The 19965-nt window shown below is 43.8% G+C and overlaps 1 protein-coding gene across 3 annotated transcripts in view; it reads left to right on the forward strand.

Annotated features, from left to right (window-relative positions):
* The first annotated feature begins 211 nt into the window (after positions 1–211).
* MMP24 (matrix metallopeptidase 24) overlaps positions 212–19965 on the forward strand; it is a 35260-nt gene continuing 15506 nt past the window's right edge. For 2 of the 3 annotated variants that reach the window (XM_062604105.1, XM_062604107.1), the window contains exons 1-4: positions 212–358; positions 2386–2534; positions 7504–7620; positions 9403–9707. In XM_062604105.1, the coding sequence (XP_062460089.1) occupies positions 260–358; positions 2386–2534; positions 7504–7620; positions 9403–9707 (670 nt within the window). In that variant the 5' untranslated portion in view covers positions 212–259. The remainder of the gene's footprint in view (positions 359–2385; positions 2535–7503; positions 7621–9402; positions 9708–19965) is intronic. The other variant, XM_062604108.1, reaches the window with a different exon arrangement.

Here is a 19965-nt window from a genome sequence, read left to right on the forward strand (position 1 = left end):
TACCCTGGTGCTGCCGCGAGCCCTCCCTGAGGGACGGAGCGCTGGGGCTGCTGGCGCGCGGCTCCGCTCCCTTCTCGAGGGCGAAGCGCGGGCACCCCCGCCCCGCCGCCGGGCGAAGCTCCCCAGCAGAGCATCCCTGCCCCGGCCCGGCGGAGGAAGCGGCGTTTCAGCGGCCCTCGCCTTCCGCTTCCGCCTGCCCCGCGCAGCCGCCGCCCGCGCCGCTGGGCCGGAGCGTTGGCCGGAGCCCCGCCGCGCTGCCATGGCGCCGAGGCGGCGCCGGGGCCTGGCTGCGGCGGGCTCCCTGCTGCCGCTGCTCTGCGTGCTGCTCCGCGCCGCCGCCGACACCAGCACCGGACGGGTAGGGCTGGAAGCGGGGTCGGGGCCGGGGTCCGGCGGGGGCTGAGAGAGAGAGGCGCTGCGCGGCTCGGTGGGGAGGGATGCCGGTGGTGCCGCAGCTGGGACCGGGCTGGGTGGAAGCCGTGAGCCGGGCTGTGCGCTGTGGTGGCCCGGGGCCGGGCTGCAAAGCTGGGCGGGCAGCGGCTCCCCGGGTCTCCGCGCCCGGCTCCAGCCCCTTCGCCGCGCCTGGTGAAGCCCGCCGGAAGCCTTCGGGCATCTCCTGCGGGCCCTCCGGAGTTGCCGGGCTGCGTTGTGCGGCCGCAGGCGCCGGCAGTTCTTCTGCCTGCACCTGGTCAGGATGGGGCGGGCAGGCGAAGGCAGCCGGGCCCCTCCGGGTGCTCTTGGGCATCAGCCTCCAGGGGGAAGGAGCTTCGTGGCAGTGAGGGCATCGCGGGGCCCTTTTCCGCTGCCCGCTACCCCGTCCGAGTCTGGCGGGGAGGAAAAGGGGATACGCGAGGGTAGCCCCGCGCAGAGCCGGTCTGGTTGTTTAGTTTGGGTAGCGTTTTGGGTGGCGTGCTCTGCCCTTGCTGCTCAAGGACAGTGTATTTTGGTCAGACCAGAGGTCCGAGAGTTCCAGCATACTGTTTGTCAGAGGCCAACGCGAGATGCCAGGGCAGTGGTAGTGCATCCAGTCTCCAAGCAGTTTTGTAGCTTGGCTTCACCTGTGTTGAATACTCTGTATGGCTATTTAGTTGGTGAACTTTAACATACGCAGCCCAGATGCTGTCATACACCTTCATTCTCTGCTTTGGAAACAGGGCATTTCTCTGTTCCCAGTGGATTCTGTTATCTTCTTGTTGCCACAGTGAAATGGGGATTGTTCTCCCTCTTGTGCTCCTCCTGACTTGAGCTGCTTTCCCGCTGCTGTGTTAGGTTAAGAGAAGATGTCTCTTCTCTCTCCTTTGCTCCAAGTATTCAGGTTGCCAATGTGATCCATCAGTGCTTGTGTGTTGAGGGCTGTGTCCTGTGGGTCAGATGGATTGTCCTCACGGTCCATCTCGTAGTAATCCTCATCTAAGAATTGACTTGGAGGGGTGGAGCCCTGACCAGAAGAAAGAAGCACAACACTGGGGTGTATGTGAGCAAAGTTATGGTGAAAGGTTTGTGAAAGCAAGCCTTCGTTCAGATTTTATTACACTTCCACTTAAAGGTGATGTTCCTCTTTCTTGTAATATCAAAGTGAGGGGGAGGGAAGAGGAGAGGGGAAAAAAATCCTGAATTCATGTGTGTCTTTGAAAATGCGTTTTGACAAGTTTGACGTGGTTTTATCTAAGGCTGGGTTTTGGGGAGGAGGCAGGGAAAAGGGACAAAGCTCCTTGAGAAGAGTTGGCTGTTTTCCTATTCTGACAGTTTGCTGGCTGTCTGCTGTTACAAGAGGAAAAGTCCATCCAAACAGAGTCCCTGCAAGCTTTCTGCGCGTGGGTTGTTTGTTTTGGGGTTGTTTTCTGGTGGTGGTGGTGTGTGGGGTTTTTATGTAAGTAATTCTCCTGTTCTCCGTACAAGGGTAAAGCTGAAGCTATGTTTGTGGGGATCGCCCAGGCCTGTTAAGCTGTTTGCTTGGAGCGATGGTCCAGAGGCAGCAGTAGGTGGTGGGCAGAGTGTTAGTGGGAGCATGCTGCAGTGGGAAGCGAGATGTCACCTTGCCATCTTGTGATGCAAGGTGGCAGGGTGCATAAGAAGCCTTTGGAACAAGGACCGAGCATCTTGGGCATTTCTGTTGCCCCAAAGACCTAAGTCTGCCCCAGTTACTCAGGAGGGATGATGCCATTTTAACTGTCAGGTCTGCACTGTCTGCCAGGACAGCTGATGTTAAGCTGGGTCTTCGGCCCTTCCTGGGGATCAGATGTTATTACCAAACCTAGCCATAAAAAAAGAGAGGTAGTTGAATTTTTTGGGCTAGTTCATCACTTTTTCATTTGAGGAGATGTTCTGATCTGTTAAGTTGAAAACTTTCTGTGGCATCTTACCATCTGTTTCTTTCTTTTTCAGGGCTGGTTAAAAACTTACGGCTACTTACTTCCATCTGACAGCCAAATGTCAGCCTTGCAGTCGGGCAAAGCTGTGCAGTCTGCAGTTGCCACTATGCAACAGTTTTATGGGATCCCAGTAACAGGAGTTTTGGACCAGACAACTATTGAGTAAGATTAACATAGGATAATTTTGTCTTTCCCTTTCTTAACACATTGTCGTATTCCCTGGGTAATTATTCCAGCTGTGAGAAGTCCTCAAAAGAGATAGATTTGACTGGCTCAGCAAGAGAAATGTTGATTTTGAAAAGGTGTCCCTAATGAAAACACCTCTTCTCTTTGCCAATGCTACTGTTTGGGAGTGGGAGGGGAAGTTCTTGTTAAATGTTGTTCTTTTGTACATAGATGTCCATTGCTGATGCATAGGCAAAGCATGAATCTATGAGCTTCTGAAAGCAAAGAACACCAAGTATTTAATTCATTTTCATCTCTGTCCAGATTTAGGTGCAAATCTGGCTCCAGAAATGGCTTTTAATGTATTTCTTAAATAACTGGAGTTGTGGATCTACATAGATGCTATTTGTGGCGATCTGTAGTCTGAGCTGAAGTGAGTTGTTGTAGTCTGGTGACGATAGTCAAGACTATGTAGCTGTGGATGGTTGTAGTTGTGGAAGCTATGTAGTTGTGGATGGAAGCATTGGTCTAAATCACCAAGGCTGGAGGGACTTTGTTCTTTGAAGGCAGTTGCCTTTAGTCTTCTCTTTGATGTATAATTGTGAAGTGTGGTGTGCATGTGGTGTTCGGGCATGGAGCAGTGTTTGTTGATGCTACTGCACTGGCTTCTTGTCATCTGATTGCCTGGGTGTTCTGTACTAATTGAATATGTTGGCTGTTGGTCTGGACTAGGGGAGTATCTGTTGACTAAAGGAGGATGCAGATATGGTCTTACTAAAGTTTTCTGGGGGAAAGAAGCATCTCATAGTGAGCAAAAAAAAAGAATATACAAATAATAGAACATGCTTAGCCCTGCCTGAGAGTTTTTCTTTTGCCATTTTCTTACTGCATTAGCAAACCCTTTTTGGAGTGTGCCCTCTCTACTTCTTCATCTCTCCCATTGTGGCACTCTGATGGCAAAAGGGACATGGTAAAAAAAAAAAGAAGGGGGCACAAAGTAACTGAATAGTGTGAAGAACAAAGGGGTTTGATTTTATGCCTTCCAGACTACAAGAGGAAGAAACAGGATAAATGAGCAAATTAGGCAGAAAAGGCTCATCCTGGACTGGGAGTGCCTCTCCAGTGAATGTAATGTTCCCTCTTTTAGATCGCAAGAAAAGCTCCTTTTTCTCCCTTGAGGGATAGAGAAAATCCTGTTGTTTTGCTGTTCAAATGAGTTGAAAATGAGATGCGTTTTAAAGGTGGGGATTTTCCATCTGATATCTCTGCCATCAGTAACATGGTTTGTAAGTGAATGCTGAAGCAGAGCCAGAAAGCAAGGTTGTATATCTGCAGTTGGTGTGTAGAAGCTAGCAGTCAGGATGCTTATGAGTTGGAAGGGGATGGGGGAAGAAGGGGCTATGATACTGGGGTGCTAGTTTGGAAAGTTAGGGAGCTGCTTCTGCTACCCTGTGAGTGACAGGGGAAGGGAGGAAACTGCATGTGGGAACCCCTGCTTTAGTAAGCGAAAGTATTTTTCTGGAGGAAAGGAAGGTGTTGCCCATGTTTTAGTGAATTTGTACGTGGGCAGGGGTTGATTGATGCATGAACACCCAAAGGCTGATTGGGGAAGATGGTTCCCCTCTTCTGAAACTCAAGTCTCCAAAGGCTTGAAACCTCAGGTGCAGCCAGATGCGAGTGTGCTTTCCAGGCTGGCTCTGAGAGCTCTGAATTACTCAGACATTTGCTAAACTCTTATTTCAGTCTCTGTTACAAGTTTTGGTAATTGCAACCACAAATTTTTGGCACTTCTGTCAGTGCCATAAGCGCTACCCCTTGAAAGTCACTTTAGAATCAGAGTGTGAAGTTATTATTTTCTGTGGTTTATTTGTTAGGGAATGGGTTCTGCATGTTCTGTTTACTAAACTAAAGCTCTTCATCCCTTCCCCACGTGCCTCCAAACCCCAAGCTTGTTCTTTCCTCCAAGATGGGTAACCAAGTGTATGAAAGTTACCATGCAGGTGCTGCCAGTAGGAGTGGGAAATGGGAAGGAACATCACCATTGGTGTTCTTTACTGGTACCCAAAAGGAAGGTTGGGTGGAGGTCCATTTGGCAGCAAGGCTGCCTTGAGGTAGGAGGTTGAGTTATATAGTTTTCTGTAAGGAGAGTGGATGACAGTGTGTAACGTTCTCTCCTCATACCCTGCAACTGACTGTGCCTCAAGAAACTTTGTGTCTGTCTGCAACTCGTAGGTTGAGTTGTAATTTTGCTCAGCAGCTAGGCAACGATATAGTCCTGTGAGTGTGCTGGGAAAGAAGGCACATTGGCACCTAACAGAAGTGGTTACTGTTGTGTTCATTGTAATCAATCTCATGGCTCTGGAGGGAATCAAGAAATAGTCTTGTGTTGGAAGTGTAATGTGCCTTGTCTTGAGCCTGTTGTGTGGGTCCCTCGCCTCAGAATGCAGGACAGAGAGTAACCACAAGTCTGAATCCTGCTTCAAGTAATTGTGGTGTTGTTTCTGATGTGATGTGTTTTGATAAATGCCCTGGAACACAGAAAGGGTTATCCAAACTGCTCAATAGAGAATGGCTCTCAAAAACCTCAGCTAAAGGAGATCAGTGGCAGCAAGCTACAGCTTTGTGATTATTTTGCCATAGATCTGCCCTACTGAGAAAAGAAGAGATGGCTGGACTTGTACCCTGGGCCATGATTAGACATGGGCCCATGTGTCTGGGAAGTAAGTTGAATCAGGGAACTTATCCAGAGAAACATTCTCAGCTTGACAGGAAATACTTAGGAGGTTACAAGCTACAGTAAGCCTGACATCTCTCTCTAGCAAAGTGGTAGAAGCAATGCAAAAGAACACAAATAAAGGACACTTGGAAAAAACAGTGTAGTGAAGTTGAATTAATATGGCTTTTCTAAAAGCAAACCTTAGATGTACCACTTTTCTTTGAAGGTGGCAGCAGTTGTGTGGGCAAGACAGATCTGATTTCTGCAGGTTGCTTAGATTTCTGAAAGACATACTGTACTCATAAATGTAAGCTCCTGTAAGTGGGGAAGATCCATGCCAGCTTCACATACACAGCTTGGGCTCTTGTCAGGTACAGTACAATATGTATAATAGCTCTCATTTGCTCTGCTCTTGGTGGGGAGAAGATGACTGCACTGAGATTTGTAAGTGCCTGTAGTTTTTACATATAGGAAGTGTACCAAGGAAAGGTCAGCTGAACTGGGAGCGGGTATGTGTGCTGTGAAAGCATGTTCTTGTGAGGCTGTACAAAGCAAAATGTCTCTTTGGTTTTTATTTAAAAGGTGTCCCAGAAAGAAGTCTTGTAAAGCCTTTACTGGTGAAAGGAAGACATCCCCTTCCTGAAGGTGTGAGGCTGTTAATTTTGATAGAGATGTACATTGTTTAGGCACAGACATGTGAGCACACATGGACTGCGTGCTGTTGGAGTGCTGTGGTTGATGGAGGAATGTCTGCATTTGAGGGCCAAAAGTTGGTCCCTGAGTGGCCAGGGGTGTGGGGGAGGTCCTGCTGAGGAGAGTGGTGAGAATTTGGTGTCCTGTGTGAGAAATCTGCCAGGATGGGCTACAGTGCTCTTCTTGCGTGACCTGGCAGCAGCACATTTTTGCATCCCATGCCTGCAGTGTGTTCTTAGGGTGGTGTGTCACAGTGGACACTTGTCTTTGCCATCTGAGTGAGTGGATCAAATGCATAAAATGCCTGAGGAATGGCAGTGGCAATGTCCTCAGCAGCAGCCACACAGAAGGCTAAGGGCAGTGCCAGAGAGCTGCGGTCGGAGACTGCTTGTGTTATTCCTGGGCTCTGGTGTCCTGTGCTGGGCTGCATTGCAGAATCCTAAAGAATGTGGCTGGGACAGAAGGTTGCTGTGCTGGAACCTTGGAGACTGTAGTTCCTCTGTTCCTGTCCCTGTTTCCTTTTTCCCCTGCTGCCACATGCAGTGGTGGGCAGATTGGTTCCTCTATAAGCCGCTTCTGCCTTCTCTAGAGTGTGCCCACACCAGCAAGTGGGATAGTATTCTGGGGTACAGCCTGTTTCTCCTTGTCAGAAAACCATTCAGGTTGGAAGGGACCTCTTGAGACCATCTGCTTCAATCCCCTGCTCAAACAGAGACAGCTAGAGCAAGTTGCCAAGGACCACGTCTAATAGGGTTTGGAATACCTCCAAGGATGGAGGTCCTACCAGTTCTCTGGACAACCTGTGCCAGTGTTTGACTCCCTCCAGCTGGTGCAAGAAATAAGTAAAAGGTCTGTTAAGGCTGGAGGTAAAGGAGGTAGGAGAGAAGACCTGACATGTCTGATAATAGTGCATGGATCCCTGTGCAAGGGACAGCATTCTTTGCTCTTCCAGTCTACCTGGCCATAGAGGCAAGAGTTTCCTACATCATGAGTGACATCAGAAGAGTTAAGGGTTGTGTGGAAAGATCTAACAGAATGTGTGCTGTGGTCAATCTGTTCTGGTTGTTACAGGTGAAAGCCTTAGTCTTGTCTGGGAGGGTTGTGTTAGCGGTTGTTCAGTCTTATCTAGAAAGTTATGAATTGAAGGGTTTCTTGTGGCAGGAGCACTTTAATGAATAGAGGATAGAGGAGGTGATAGGTGAGTTTGATCCCAGTGCACACACACATGCAGTTTTAATCTGCGTCTCTTTTGTGGCATTATCATCATTAAGCTCTTGTTAAGCATAAAAGCCACCTGATCTGGTATGTGGTTTCCTGATCTGGTTTCCAAAAGGAAAAATTAATTCCTTTTGGTATGCTGAGGTATGTGGATTGGCAGCAGAGGTGGGGTGTACAGCTCTGTGCAGAGAGGGTAAACCCGAGAGAGGGAAGACTGAGCCCTTCTGGTGTCTGCATTGGCCATCCCTCAGAGGTCTTCCAGTCACCCCTGAATTCTTTTGAGTCTCTCATCCAGACTCCGTGTTAACTTGCTTTTTCTTTCCTTCTTTTCCCTTGCAGGTGGATGAAAAAGCCTCGATGTGGAGTTCCAGACCATCCCCACCTTCGCCGTAGCCGGAGGAAAAAGCGGTATGCGCTAACTGGACAAAAGTGGAGGCAGAAGCATATAACCTACAGGTATAGTCCACTCCCTGACTCTTTTTGTTTGGGGGAAAAAATGTTCTGTACTACTTTGCTATGCAAATTTGGTGAGTACTTTTAAATCCTGGAGTTTCCCTGTAACACCTAGTTGAGGCTTTCATTCTGACAGCATGGTGGAGGGGAACACTTTCACAGCGCTGGGGTAACTGCAGAGTCTGTTCTCAATTAGAAAATAATCGATCAGTAAAGATGCCTAAATCCCAGTCACCCACTGTGTAATTTTGGCAGGAAAGTCCTAGTAAGCACCGTTCTGTTCCCTTAGCAATCAAAGGATCTAGCTCATAGGTTATGAGTCTTCAACACCCCATTAATGCAGAAGGAACATCATTGTCTAAAGGTGTGATACTTTCTCCCTCTAATAATTTGCGACTTATTCCTGAACATGTATTTTTGCAGAGGTTTTACTTTTGCTCCTGTGGTACAACTCTTGCTTTTGTCTAGACTTAGGTCTGCTGAGGCAGTATGCTGAAGTGGGCTACAGGTATCAAGTGAGTGTTATGTAGTGAGGGTTGTTTCCCAGAGATGTGTTTTGTTTGTCATTTAGACCTTTAGCATTTGAAAGGCAATTGCTGAATGATACCAATGGAAGTTTCTGACAGTAAGAATATAACTTAAATAAAATTACACCCCCCCCCTCCCCCGGTTGAAAGTGTAGCCTTTTATTTTGTTTTTGGAGGAGGGAAAGGAGTTTGCAGAAGAGTAAAACTGAGGAGTGTAGACAGTAAGGAGAAGATACGAGTGAGCAAGGCTAAGACAGAAAGGAAGTATGTGGTGAAGAGGGAGAAATATGAGTGACCAGCATGGGAAAGGTGCCAGAATGTGTAGGAAGAGATGGTGGTGTGAAGGGAAAGAGAATCAGGGCCCAGGGCACTCTATTGCTTCTGCCAAGAGCTATGAGCAAGGAGGAAGAGAATTCTTCAAGTAACAGTTGGGGACTGAAGAGACTTGGAGGAGGGACTTGTTCAAAGCTTCCTCCAATAATCATTCCCTTAAACTGTAAGGGTGCTCCTTGTGTATGTGGAGATCTGAGAGTTAGATCCTGCTTCTAACCTATTCTAGGTTAGAACCTATTCTAGGGAAAACTGGTGTATAATCATATAAATAAAGCATATCTTCAGCATACGCATTACCTCAGGAAGCAGGTTGGCAGATGGCTTCACTTCTGCCATTGTCAAACTGCTAGTTGTTTAACTTCCCACTCTCAGTATTTGTAGTGTGCCAGTCAAGTGATAGATGTTCTGTTTCACCACTGAATGTATTACACTGTCTTCATCTGTCAATCATTATAGTAAGTTGAGACAGTTTCATTAAAGACTGAAAGTTGTTTCCATGGCAGATATTTCATATTCATAGAATCACAGAATGGTTTGGGTTGGAAGAGACCTTAAAGCTCATTCATACACTGGGTTCCATTTTAGCATGATTATTTCAGACAAATTTGAAGTAATTTACATTTTTAAACTAGGTTACTTGGCTGTCTGCACCAGGATTTGAAAGTTTGTTAGGTTTTTAGGAGGCAATGCAAGATCAACCCAGGTATTGAGAAGATTCTTACTAATAAATGTAGACTTCAGATCAGGATCGTTGTTCTGTTGGTAACAAAACTTATTTGTAACAGCAAAACTTCATGTGCACAAAGCAGTGTCTGTAAAAATAAAGACCCTTTGGAAATGTGTAGATGTGGCTATTTATTGGAATTATATTAAGCCTGTAATGTATTCTGCAAATTTAAATAGCCCTTCTTTCTCATTCACACAGTGTACACAACTATACCCCCAAAGTCGGAGAGATCGATACAAGGAGAGCCATTCGTCAGGCATTTGATGTGTGGCAGAGAGTGACACCACTTACCTTTGAAGAGGTCCCTTACCATGAAATTAAAAATGACAGAAAGGAGGCAGATATTATGATATTTTTTGCTTCTGGTTTCCATGGAGACAGTTCTCCATTTGATGGAGAAGGTGGATTCCTAGCTCATGCTTACTTTCCTGGACCCGGAATAGGAGGAGACACTCACTTCGATTCAGATGAGCCGTGGACCCTGGGGAATTCTAATCATGATGGTAAGAGTACAGGTCGTTTTTCAAAACAGGGATAAGTTCAATGTAGACACACTGACAGGCATTCAACTAGAAAAGGCCTGGGTAGTGGAGCTTTCACCTCCTGTACAATGGTTCAGATGTTTTCTAAAACATGTATTCTATCTTAAATGGGTCAAGAACTTTATTAGTAAGTTTGTGACTCTGCATGCCTCTCTGCACATGTGTGATGTTGAGGAGTGAACAGGAGTGTGTGTCTGATGGCTTTTTACATCTCTCAAGATTTGGACCATAGTTGCTACAGAAACCATGGCTCTGGGAGGCAAAAGGTGAACAAGAGAGTGTAAATGCTGTAACTCATGGAATAATTAACAAGAGCAATTAGAGTTGGTTGTAATGGTGAATAGAAGGTTAAGGGAGTGAAGACATTTGAATGTCAAGTCCTTTTGATCCATGTTTGTTTCCTTACAGTCCAGGTATGGTCATAATTTGTCCACCAGAGGTTTGGGCTGGCTAGTTTGTTAAGGAAGACTGTTCTTCCTTAAGGACAACTGTTCTTACCATATTAAGCAATGAAGAGTTTCTGCATCTTCCTAGCTTTATCTTTCTCTCTAATGGCAATGAGCACTTTCTAATCTCTTTTCAAACCTTTGGTTGAGAATAGTGATGACTTGTAAAATTTAAGTTGGAAAACCAGAGTTTTACAGTGGCCTCATAAACTATCACTCCAGTTTCTACAGTTTTAATGATCTGGGAAGGATAATGTGGCTTTAAAACTTTAGGAACTCAAAATCACAATTTGAAACATTTTATAAGGGTTAGAAGTGCACTTGAAATGTAAATCTGGCTTAATTTTTAAACTGTATAAAAACATAGTGGTGTTGTTGTGGCCATGACCTCTAAGGACATATGCAGGGGTAATGTCTTTGATTAGGCCAGCCGTGTAGTTTGAGGAGAAAAGCTTTCAAGCATGCAAGCCACCTTCAGGCCTGACCTAAAAGTGACAGCTTGCTTTCAGAAAGGAATGTACGTTGAGAAGATCCCTCAGTATCTATCAGGGCATCTTTGAAAGGAAACGGAGCTTTCAAGTTCAACATGGGAATGCTAATTTGTAGGAAAGCGTAAATGTTATATTTGTCTTCTCAGGTTAAGAGAAGTAATGTTTCCTGGCATGTTTAAACATAGGCAAAGAGAGGTTACAGCCTATGGGATGTGAAGGGGGAAGTGTGGAGAGTGTGGGAGGTTATGGTGTGGCAGAGAAGCAGTGTCTTGCTATCTTGAATGTTAACTAATTTTTATTCCTAGGTTTGTGGCTGGAGGGCAGTTTGTGGGTTTCTCTTGAGGCTCAGAACTGGCAATCAGAGACCAAGTGATTTACCTTGTGAGAACTGCTTTTGCAGCAGTTGGGTGTGTTTGTGCTGTATCAGTGGTCTGTTGAGTTCAGTCTGGTCTCAGTAGTTCCTTGATCTCAACTATGGGATGTGAGGGTGGCTTGTGTGCTGGATATGACTTCCCAGGTACGCTCATGTATGAGACCTGGGAGTGCTGGTATCTGGGATAGAAGCAAGGTCATTACAGGAAGGTTTTGACAAGTTGTACAAGTTTTTTTCTTTTTCCACACAGAAAGCTTCCTTCTGATGATTAGCAAGGTTGGGAGGCAGCTTAAAGAATGGTAGGGATGGCTCTGGGGAAAACTTTCTACTGGGTAGAATGTTCTAACATAGATTATTCTACAATTCTATGATTATCACTTTTTTGAGTTATTTTTAATAGTTTTTAGGATGTTGTTTGAGAGCAGATCAATCTGTTTTTATAAGAGCTACTTATGCAGTATCCATGGGACTCTTTCAAAAGCATGATGTACTTCTCTGGTGTGCTGAGTGACTGTCATGAGTAGTGTCCTCAAAATGCATGTAATTGGTATTTGCCGGGTTGGTGGGCACTCTGAGTGTGAAAATTGATAGAAGAGTTGAAATTGCCATTTGGGAAGATAAATGTCATTTGTGTATTTTCAAATAACTGCGCTACATAAGCTGGGCATCAGTTACTGGAAACCTCTTTTAAAAGTCACCAGTGAGGATGTTGAGAATGGTGGGATCATATTTGTTCTGTTCACCTGGGAGAGTGCTGATGATAGGGAATGTCCTGTGTTGAGGATCACAGGATAAGCCTGCAGTCAGAGCATTATAGATGTGCATGTTAAATGCAAGGAATTTGGTTTTGCCTGTGTTTTTAGCCTTGGTATGCAAATGTGAAAATGTCCTGTCTCCTCATTGGATGATCCAGGCCCTTTTAGGAGGGCTTTTCCTTCTGTTTCACTATTCCTTGTCATTGGAGCTTCTACTAGCTCAAGGTTCTCACCTCCGATGTGTTTTATGTGAAATGCTGTTAGCAGGTCTTAAAGAGTTTCTTCTTGGTCAGAGGTTTCCTGCACTGTGGTCTGTTCACTGCCTTTTTTCCGTTGCAATAAGGTATTAGTGAGGACAGCGTTGCCTTTTCTAATGGGAAGTAGCTCTTCAAATCAAGGTTTTGCTTGTCCTTATGATAGATATTTTGGGGCTATGGAGATGTTCAGTCTGGAACTGAAGAAATTGCTGAATGGAAGAACAAAAATATCCTATCAGTAGATCAGTAGCAAAGCTCTCATTTATTCACGTGCAGAAAAGGAACTGTTTTGGCCTTTCAGCATCCATTCAATGATTATAGAAACCTTAAAATAGCCATGAAGTAACACTGGTATCTTTGTATCAACCTGTAAAATGTAACCATGTGAAACACTCCATTCCTGACAAGAATGTGTATCAGTTGAAGGGGAAATATGAATAGTCTGCCTCAAAGCTTTCCACCTTGCAACAATTGTAAATGTAAATCTCTGGTCAGCAGAGCAGGATGCTCAAACTGACACCGTAAGTCCTCAATATTTGGCTGATCTGTTTAGTCCATAGACTTTCATTACAAACCAGTAAGATCTAAAGCTTTGCTTTTGTAGGTCTGCATTTGTCCTACTGTGTTACTGTAGAATTTCAGTAGGTCCATGTTTGGGTGCAGCTACCACCCCACAGAAGATCTGTTCTGGAGTCTTCACCAGCAGTGCAGTTTATTACATGGATCAAAATGAAAGATACCACATGAAGCTTCTCTCTGTCAGAAAAAATGAAGAATGATTTGAACAGATCTTTCTATGAAAACTGATTTGTACATGGAGAATGGGATATATCTTGTTGATGAAAGCTTCTACCTTGTAAAGATACCTTGTGGTAACCCACTAGGGTTCATTAGCAATTTTATCGCACCAGCTACTGGGTAGTTGGGATTTATATGTTCATCATTCTGCATGATCGTTATTATTACACTGATTTTGCCTCTTGTGGACAGCATGACCATTACCATGTCCCTTAAAATTATTAGTATAATCATGATAGCTATGATTCTGTTGGTTGTCTCTCTGAGACCATAGTAGTTAGGGGCCCGTGGCACCAACATTTCTGTTATCTTCTGCTGTGAAGAATGAACCTGTGTAGGCTTTCAAAGTGAATGCAGTTTCCTTCTCCCTGGATATTAGTTACATGGATTCAGTTCCTTTAGCCAAGTAATGCTGTGCCTTCAATTCATAATTGTTAATTTATGATCTTAATTGTACTGCCTTGTCTGACATTTCCATAGGCAAGCTGTGGAAGGTTAATTTAGATAATATTTTAATGGGGACGTGCAAAACAAGGTAGGAAGTTGAACTCCTGGAGCAGTCCTTATCAACTGAGATCATGGGATATGGAATTCATTTGTTGAGTTTTCAAATGAGAATGTCAATGGGAGCAGCTGGAAGCATGAAGCAGAATACTGGAATTTGGAAGGTGATATGGCAAAGAGGATGCCACTAAAAAAGGAGTGTGGTTTTACAGCTAGAGGTAAATCATCTATGCAACTGCACACTAAGGAGCTACTGGCATGGTCACAGCTGCAGGGACTTACCTCATGTTTGTCCTGGAAGGAGCTCCTCAGTAGAAATAAAAGCAGCTCTCCACCTTTAGCTTTTCCAAGACTTGTAGCAGCAGTGGCTCTGGCTTATTAGGCTTCAATGTATGAGCACTTGGAGACAACTGAAGCCATTTTTGGAGTCACTGTCTTTCAGTGGTACATTGTGTGTACCTGTGTGCAGCTGCTCACAGGCCAAGTGGCACAGCGTTTGGTCATGGAGTTACATATCAGTGCAGGCAGTCTCAGTATCCAAATTGCTTGTATTACCAGAAGGGACACCAGAAGTTTTTGCTCTACTTTCTCCAAGTCTTGGGTTTTTATTTTTACTTGAAATGTGCCATAGAAACAGCCAAGCAAACTTTAATCTGTCCATCTCAAAACTCACTGCTGCTGGTAGACGTTGCTTGCTGTAGGCAGCAAAGCCTGTGCCTGTGTGATTACAGTCGTGATGTTTCAGGTAGAGGGAGGGGACTAAGAAATGAAGAGTATCCAGCTGTCCCTTTTTTTCTTTCAGATTTGTATTGGTATCCACTTTTCTAGGTTGAGTCTCTACTATCTGCTTGCAATGCACTTACCTGATTTGTCAGGTACAGTGAATGTTTCAAGAAGGTACAGTGAATGTTTCAAGAAGGTACGCTCCCCTCAACCCCTATACCATAGCTTATTGCCAGAACTTGGCAGTCTTTCCTCTTGGATTAATTCCTGTTTCCTCTGACTTTTGCCTTGCTTTCTGTCTCATTTCTTGCTTACTTTACCACTTTTTTTTCATGTTCATTTTCTGTGGAAATGCTGGGGGCAGCAAAGGCAATCTATAAAGTAACAATATAAAGAGTAATTTGACAGAGTGTGTGTACTCTCAGTGTAGTGCACATATAATATTTGTGCTATTTGGCTGTTAAATACATTTTTAATTTTCTTTCTCTGATTTCTCAGGTACAGAACATCTCCACAGCTAAAAAGTTTTGCTCTAACAAATGGCATTTTGAATCCAGCATTATTTTTCAGGCTACTGACACTCTTGTTGGTAATGAGCATCAGTATTTTTCACAGCAAAAATCAGAGCTGCTTTGAAGTTACTCACGTGTCCTTTAATGCAGAAGACCTGTTGCCTGAAAGACTTCTGTACAGATGTTGGAAGTCAAGTGGGGCATAAATTGTATTAAAATTTCAGTTTATCTTATCTGGCCTTTTTATGACACTTCACCAGAGCATGCTGTTGGTCATTCCTTTTGTTCATTGAAGATCAGTTTGGTAGTCTCCAGAACATATCTACTTAACATTGTATGTTACAGGAATCATACATGAAACATTGGTTTCTTCCTGTAACTGCTCAAAGAGACTTGTTCCCATAAGACAGAGTTCTCTAAACTCCATATGCTAATGTTGAACCAAATTTGAGCAAGCAAATAGATACATGGTTTCGGGACCATGTTTGATTTCAGTCACCACCACATGGCTTCAACCACAGTAAAAAGAAATCAAATCAGGCGGCTTAAATCGGCAACACTTTGAGCTTACGTCCCTGCCATATCAATCCCAACATAGAAGGCTGTAAATGGAGAACTTGCAAATTAAAATTCTCTACAAAAGTATAGTGAAGAGAGAAGCCGCCAGCGCATGTGAAAGGCTCCCGGCTTCAAATTCTTACCCTTCATTACTGGACATCGCCTCTGTAAGTAGTGCTTTCTTTGTTGTGCTGTCATTATACAAACCTAGAAGTGACATTACAGTAGGGCTGTGCTGGGGCAGTCTGGATTTTTACCTTTTGCAGGATTGGCAGTGCTGGTTGTTGATTCATTAATAAATTGCTGAAATTCATTAATAAGGAGCACCTGTAAATTCCATTTTCAAAGCAACGGACTTGTAACTACTCCTGATGTTCAGAGTGTTTTATACAGAAAATTACTGCTTTTGTCAGTAATCATTTAATACACAGAGTATGAAGACAGTTCTGTAGGTACTTGGAATCCTGTTGATTTCTGTATAATCAAAGTAAAATATTTTACTTTTTTCCACAGAGAATAAGGTATTCTGAGATTCATAGGGAGGAACCAGTAAGGATCAAAATTATGTGTCATTTCCTTAGAAAAAGAAGAAAAAAACCCAACGGTTAAAGTGCAAGTCATGAGAATCAAGGTGAGCCTTCCTGTCTTCCTTTATAAAGCAGAAATAGAGGATGTGAAGCAAGCCAAAATGCAGCAGAGCAGCAAACTTGGGAGTTGTTTAAACTCAGTTTCTTCAGAAATAGGAGAGAAAAAAAAGTGCAGATTTGCAGACAGTTTAATTTGCGTTCTCTACCTAAATCCACCAAGAATACCACTTTGAGGGGGGGATATCTCATCCATCCCAGTTATCTTAGTTCTCAGTCCTATTTAGTCTTTACAGCCTCATGAGGAACCTTCTGTGTCAGGGGAGAACAAAGACAGGAAGTCTCCTTTTCTAGATAGAAAACACCCTCTTTGTGGCAAAGGGCAATTCTCAGAGCTTCCAGAACATCACTTTCTCTGTTGCCGACACTAGGAGATAAATATGATTGCAACTGGACTGGCAAAAAAAAATCCCAAGTAGTGCAGAGTGGTTTGTATCCGTGCTGCCTATGCCAGGACCTGTTTGGAACACACCGGGCCAGCTTTCAAACCGTTTCCAAATCTTTTTTGTGGTTACCTTTGGGTTGCACCACATCTGGGTCAAGCATTAAATTCTGTCTGTAGACCCTGCTGTATTTAAATACTTTTAAAACAAAGCCACCAGCATAAGTTCTTTTCAAGAGTGATGGAATGAAAGTCATAGCTACATTTTTCATAGTTTTATGAGAATTTTCTTGTCTTTACCATCTGCTCTACCAAATTAGGGAATGATATGCTAATACAGGCGAATATGAGTTTTCATTTTGGGATTGGAAATTCTTTGATATTGAATTGTTAGTGAATTACAACCTACACTTGTGAAAGATAGGGGAACATTTTTCAACAGTACACTCTTACTCCACTGAATGTCAGGCTGCTGAGCCAGCTGAAGCAGTCACGACTTCCCCTCTCTCTGGCTGCCCACTTTTGCCTCCACATCGCTCAGACAGTTTTGGTCTCACCATTCCAGAAAAATGCTTTATATTTTTCTCGTGAATTTCTGCAGCAGATAGCCCTCACATTCATAGCCATGGCAGATAAAGCACAGCTTGCAGTGTGAATCAGGTCTGTAACACGAATAGCAGGTCTAGTTTGCGCACTGTCTTTTTGAGGACAGTAAGGCAAACTACCCATCTTTGATGGTGATTGGTAACGGAATGGGGTTCTGGAGGTCTTTGTCCTTTTGTAGTCACTTGATCTCATGGAGATCAATTTGTTAATGTGGCTGTGGTCCAATTTCTGTTAAGAGTGCATATCACTCATTCTTCTTTCTCCGGTGAGCCTTCTTAAAGCACTTTTAAGAGTTTTCATGAAGTCTGTAAGAGGCATTGTACCAGTTACTGCATTTACAACAATAACCGTTTATGAATAAAATGAAATCTGTATTTCTTCTTGACATGTATTTTCTTCTTTTATAGGTAGAAAAGCTGTTTTCCACATCTCATTCGAATGCAAACAAATGGAAGAGCACTATCACCACTTCTTCAGGGTCTTCAGAAGATTGAAAAGCTTTTCTTGAGCAGAGCATGTTTTGGAGGTGAATGGAGGAGTACAGACAAATCAGATGTTCTTCTGTTTGATGATTCAGACCTATGAGGTGTGAAGATGCAAGAACCAAGGCATAGCTTAGAGTAGCCCTAAAGCTTCTTTAAGTTGTGCTTGGAAAAAAATTGCCTCTACGTGGCTGTTGGAGAGGAAGGAATTGTTTTAGTATATTTAAAGCATGCTTAGTTCACACCATCTTTTCTGTAATTACCCTAGGCCTGCTATTGTCACAGCCAATGATCTGACTTCTTCAGTATATTCTTTAATAAAATCTCAAAATTTAACCTTCATATGTCTTTTTAGTTATGTCTGAGTAAACTGCAATACATAGATGTGTTAGCATGGTGATACAGTTAATAAAGTATAGAACTAATATGACAAAGATCAGAGATTCAGAGTTGCTTTTCTGTTATTAATCAGATACACAATATTATGGGTACTTCTGTGGTCTTAGAGGCTCTGTCCTGGATTTACAGTCCACTGTGTTAGGTGCTCTACAAGAGTCTACTTACACTCGTTGCAGCTATATTTACAGGTGTTGTGCTCAGGGATAAATATTGGTTATTGGTAGTAATATTACAACATTGCTATAACAGTATTGCTGTGATTTATTACTGTAAATGATAGGTGTTGGAGTGAGTTGAATGGCAATTGGGTATCCTGTTATGCATTGACTTAGTAAAGTAAGGAAAAGGTTTGTATATGGATTTTCATAATTAAAATGAATGAAACTGTACATGATGGCATGTGCTAGCAGTTTCACAAAGAAAACCTCTCTCAAGATATCTGTTTCCTGATTTAACAGCCATTTTTCCAGCTAAAGATGAAAATTGAAGAAGCATGAGGGATGCAGTATATGACATAAATACACATAAATCTGTTTATCTGACTACAATGTTCTCTGTGTTGTTGCAATAAAACCAGGTGTTTCTGACTTCTGCAGGGAAGTGACCCCTCAAGAGAAATAGGATGGTAAATCTAGAGGTGGGTGTTTGAGCATTCTGTGCTTACAAATGGGTCTTGGATTTTTTTTCTCCTGTCTCCTCTTCCCATGAAATGTATGCTGTCCACTTACACCCTGAGAATGACTGAACTGCTTTCAGACTTGGGACCCTGTATATAGTAGGGTGGAGAAGTCAGATGACATGAGCACATGGGCAGGCTGGAAGGAAGAGAACGATGGGTATGTTTGGGATAAGACTAGAACAAAAAAAGATGAGGAGCTGACACAGTGGTGAGACATTTTGGGTCAGGGCAGGGGGAAGAAGGAGAGGGAGCTGTGTCTGCTACTGCCTTCTACTGCCTTTCAGCAAGGGCTTGAAATGAGAAGCAGCCACAGCTTTGAGAATCAGAGGAGCTTCATGCTTGATGCATCTTATACTATGCTGTTGGACACTTTATTTACTTGATCTGCATACACCGAAGTTTTCAGCACCAGATGAGAAAAAGTAAGGAAGTCCCCATTTGGATTTCCCAAATACAGAAATTCTAGAATTTTAATACATTTATGGCTAAATTTTAGCCCACTTATAGTTTGCGACGTGTACTTGGACATGTACTTGAAATGCATTTGTATATTTTAACATAACTTGCATATACAGGTATTTACACCCTTCAACTCAAATATTTAGACAATTTAATCATGTTTGTGTGGTGCCTATGACCAGTTGAGCACTGTTTGTTATTGACTTCAGGTATCTTGAGATGCTGGCAAAGCACCCTGTTGAGGAGACTTGCAGACCTGAACCTACGTAGTCATGTTTTTGTGGGTAATAGTAAAGAAATAGGTATTTAAGAAGTAGAGATAGTTGTATGTGAATTGCTGTTATAACTCCTGTCCTAAGAATTGCTCAGCTGTGTACACAAACCTGAGCTTTGGTACCTCTAAGATCGGTGCAGTTTGGAGACACACTGGAGATGCTGCAAAGCAGCTCCTGAGCTGCCACTGCCAACTGTTTTCTCCTGTGTCTTGGGTTTGCCTTGACAAAAGAAGCAGAGAAGCCCAGTTCAGGCAGAATTGAGGGCTCAGGCATTTTATTGACATGGGGAGACTCTTACATCTGTCCTTGTTGGCTGTGTCTTCATCCCTCACACAGCATTGCCTGTGTCACCTCCCATGTCAAGGTGCCCTCATGAAGTAGGACATCCAGGGACCACGCTAGATCAAGGAGATGAGGGTCCCAGATCCATGGCATTGAAGAGGAGTGTATGCCTGTAACATCCAGTTGAAGGTACCCCTGCTTTGCACTTCCACCAGCTTCTGGGCCAGACAGGGCTCCTCAGCCCTTTCTATTTTATTCCCCAGAGCACGTCCCTTCTTTCCTCCTTTCTTCTTTTCCCCTCTGCCATTGGGATCCAACCCAACCTTCCCCTATGTGGCTCTGACTTCTGCAGGATTATGCTACCTGTGCTCGCCTCCTCCCACAGACATGGCAGTGCCAGAAGTCCAGCAAAGTAAAAGCATGTTGAGGAGCATGTGCTAGAGGAGATGGGGTTGTCACAGGTACTACACATTCTACGGTGGGTGTTACTCCTGGTCTTCTCTAGCCTTCCTTCCGCCTTGCTAGGTGCCTTACAGATTTCCCTTAGGATTTGGTGGTTCAGATCAGATCAGAGCATGGCTCTGATCAGAGCAA

The sequence above is a fragment of the Pezoporus occidentalis genome, unplaced genomic scaffold (genome assembly GCF_034315485.1).
Source record: "Pezoporus occidentalis ecotype Australia unplaced genomic scaffold, CSIRO_AGI_Poc_V1 ctg83, whole genome shotgun sequence".
Classification (NCBI taxonomy): Eukaryota; Metazoa; Chordata; class Aves; order Psittaciformes; family Psittacidae; genus Pezoporus; species Pezoporus occidentalis.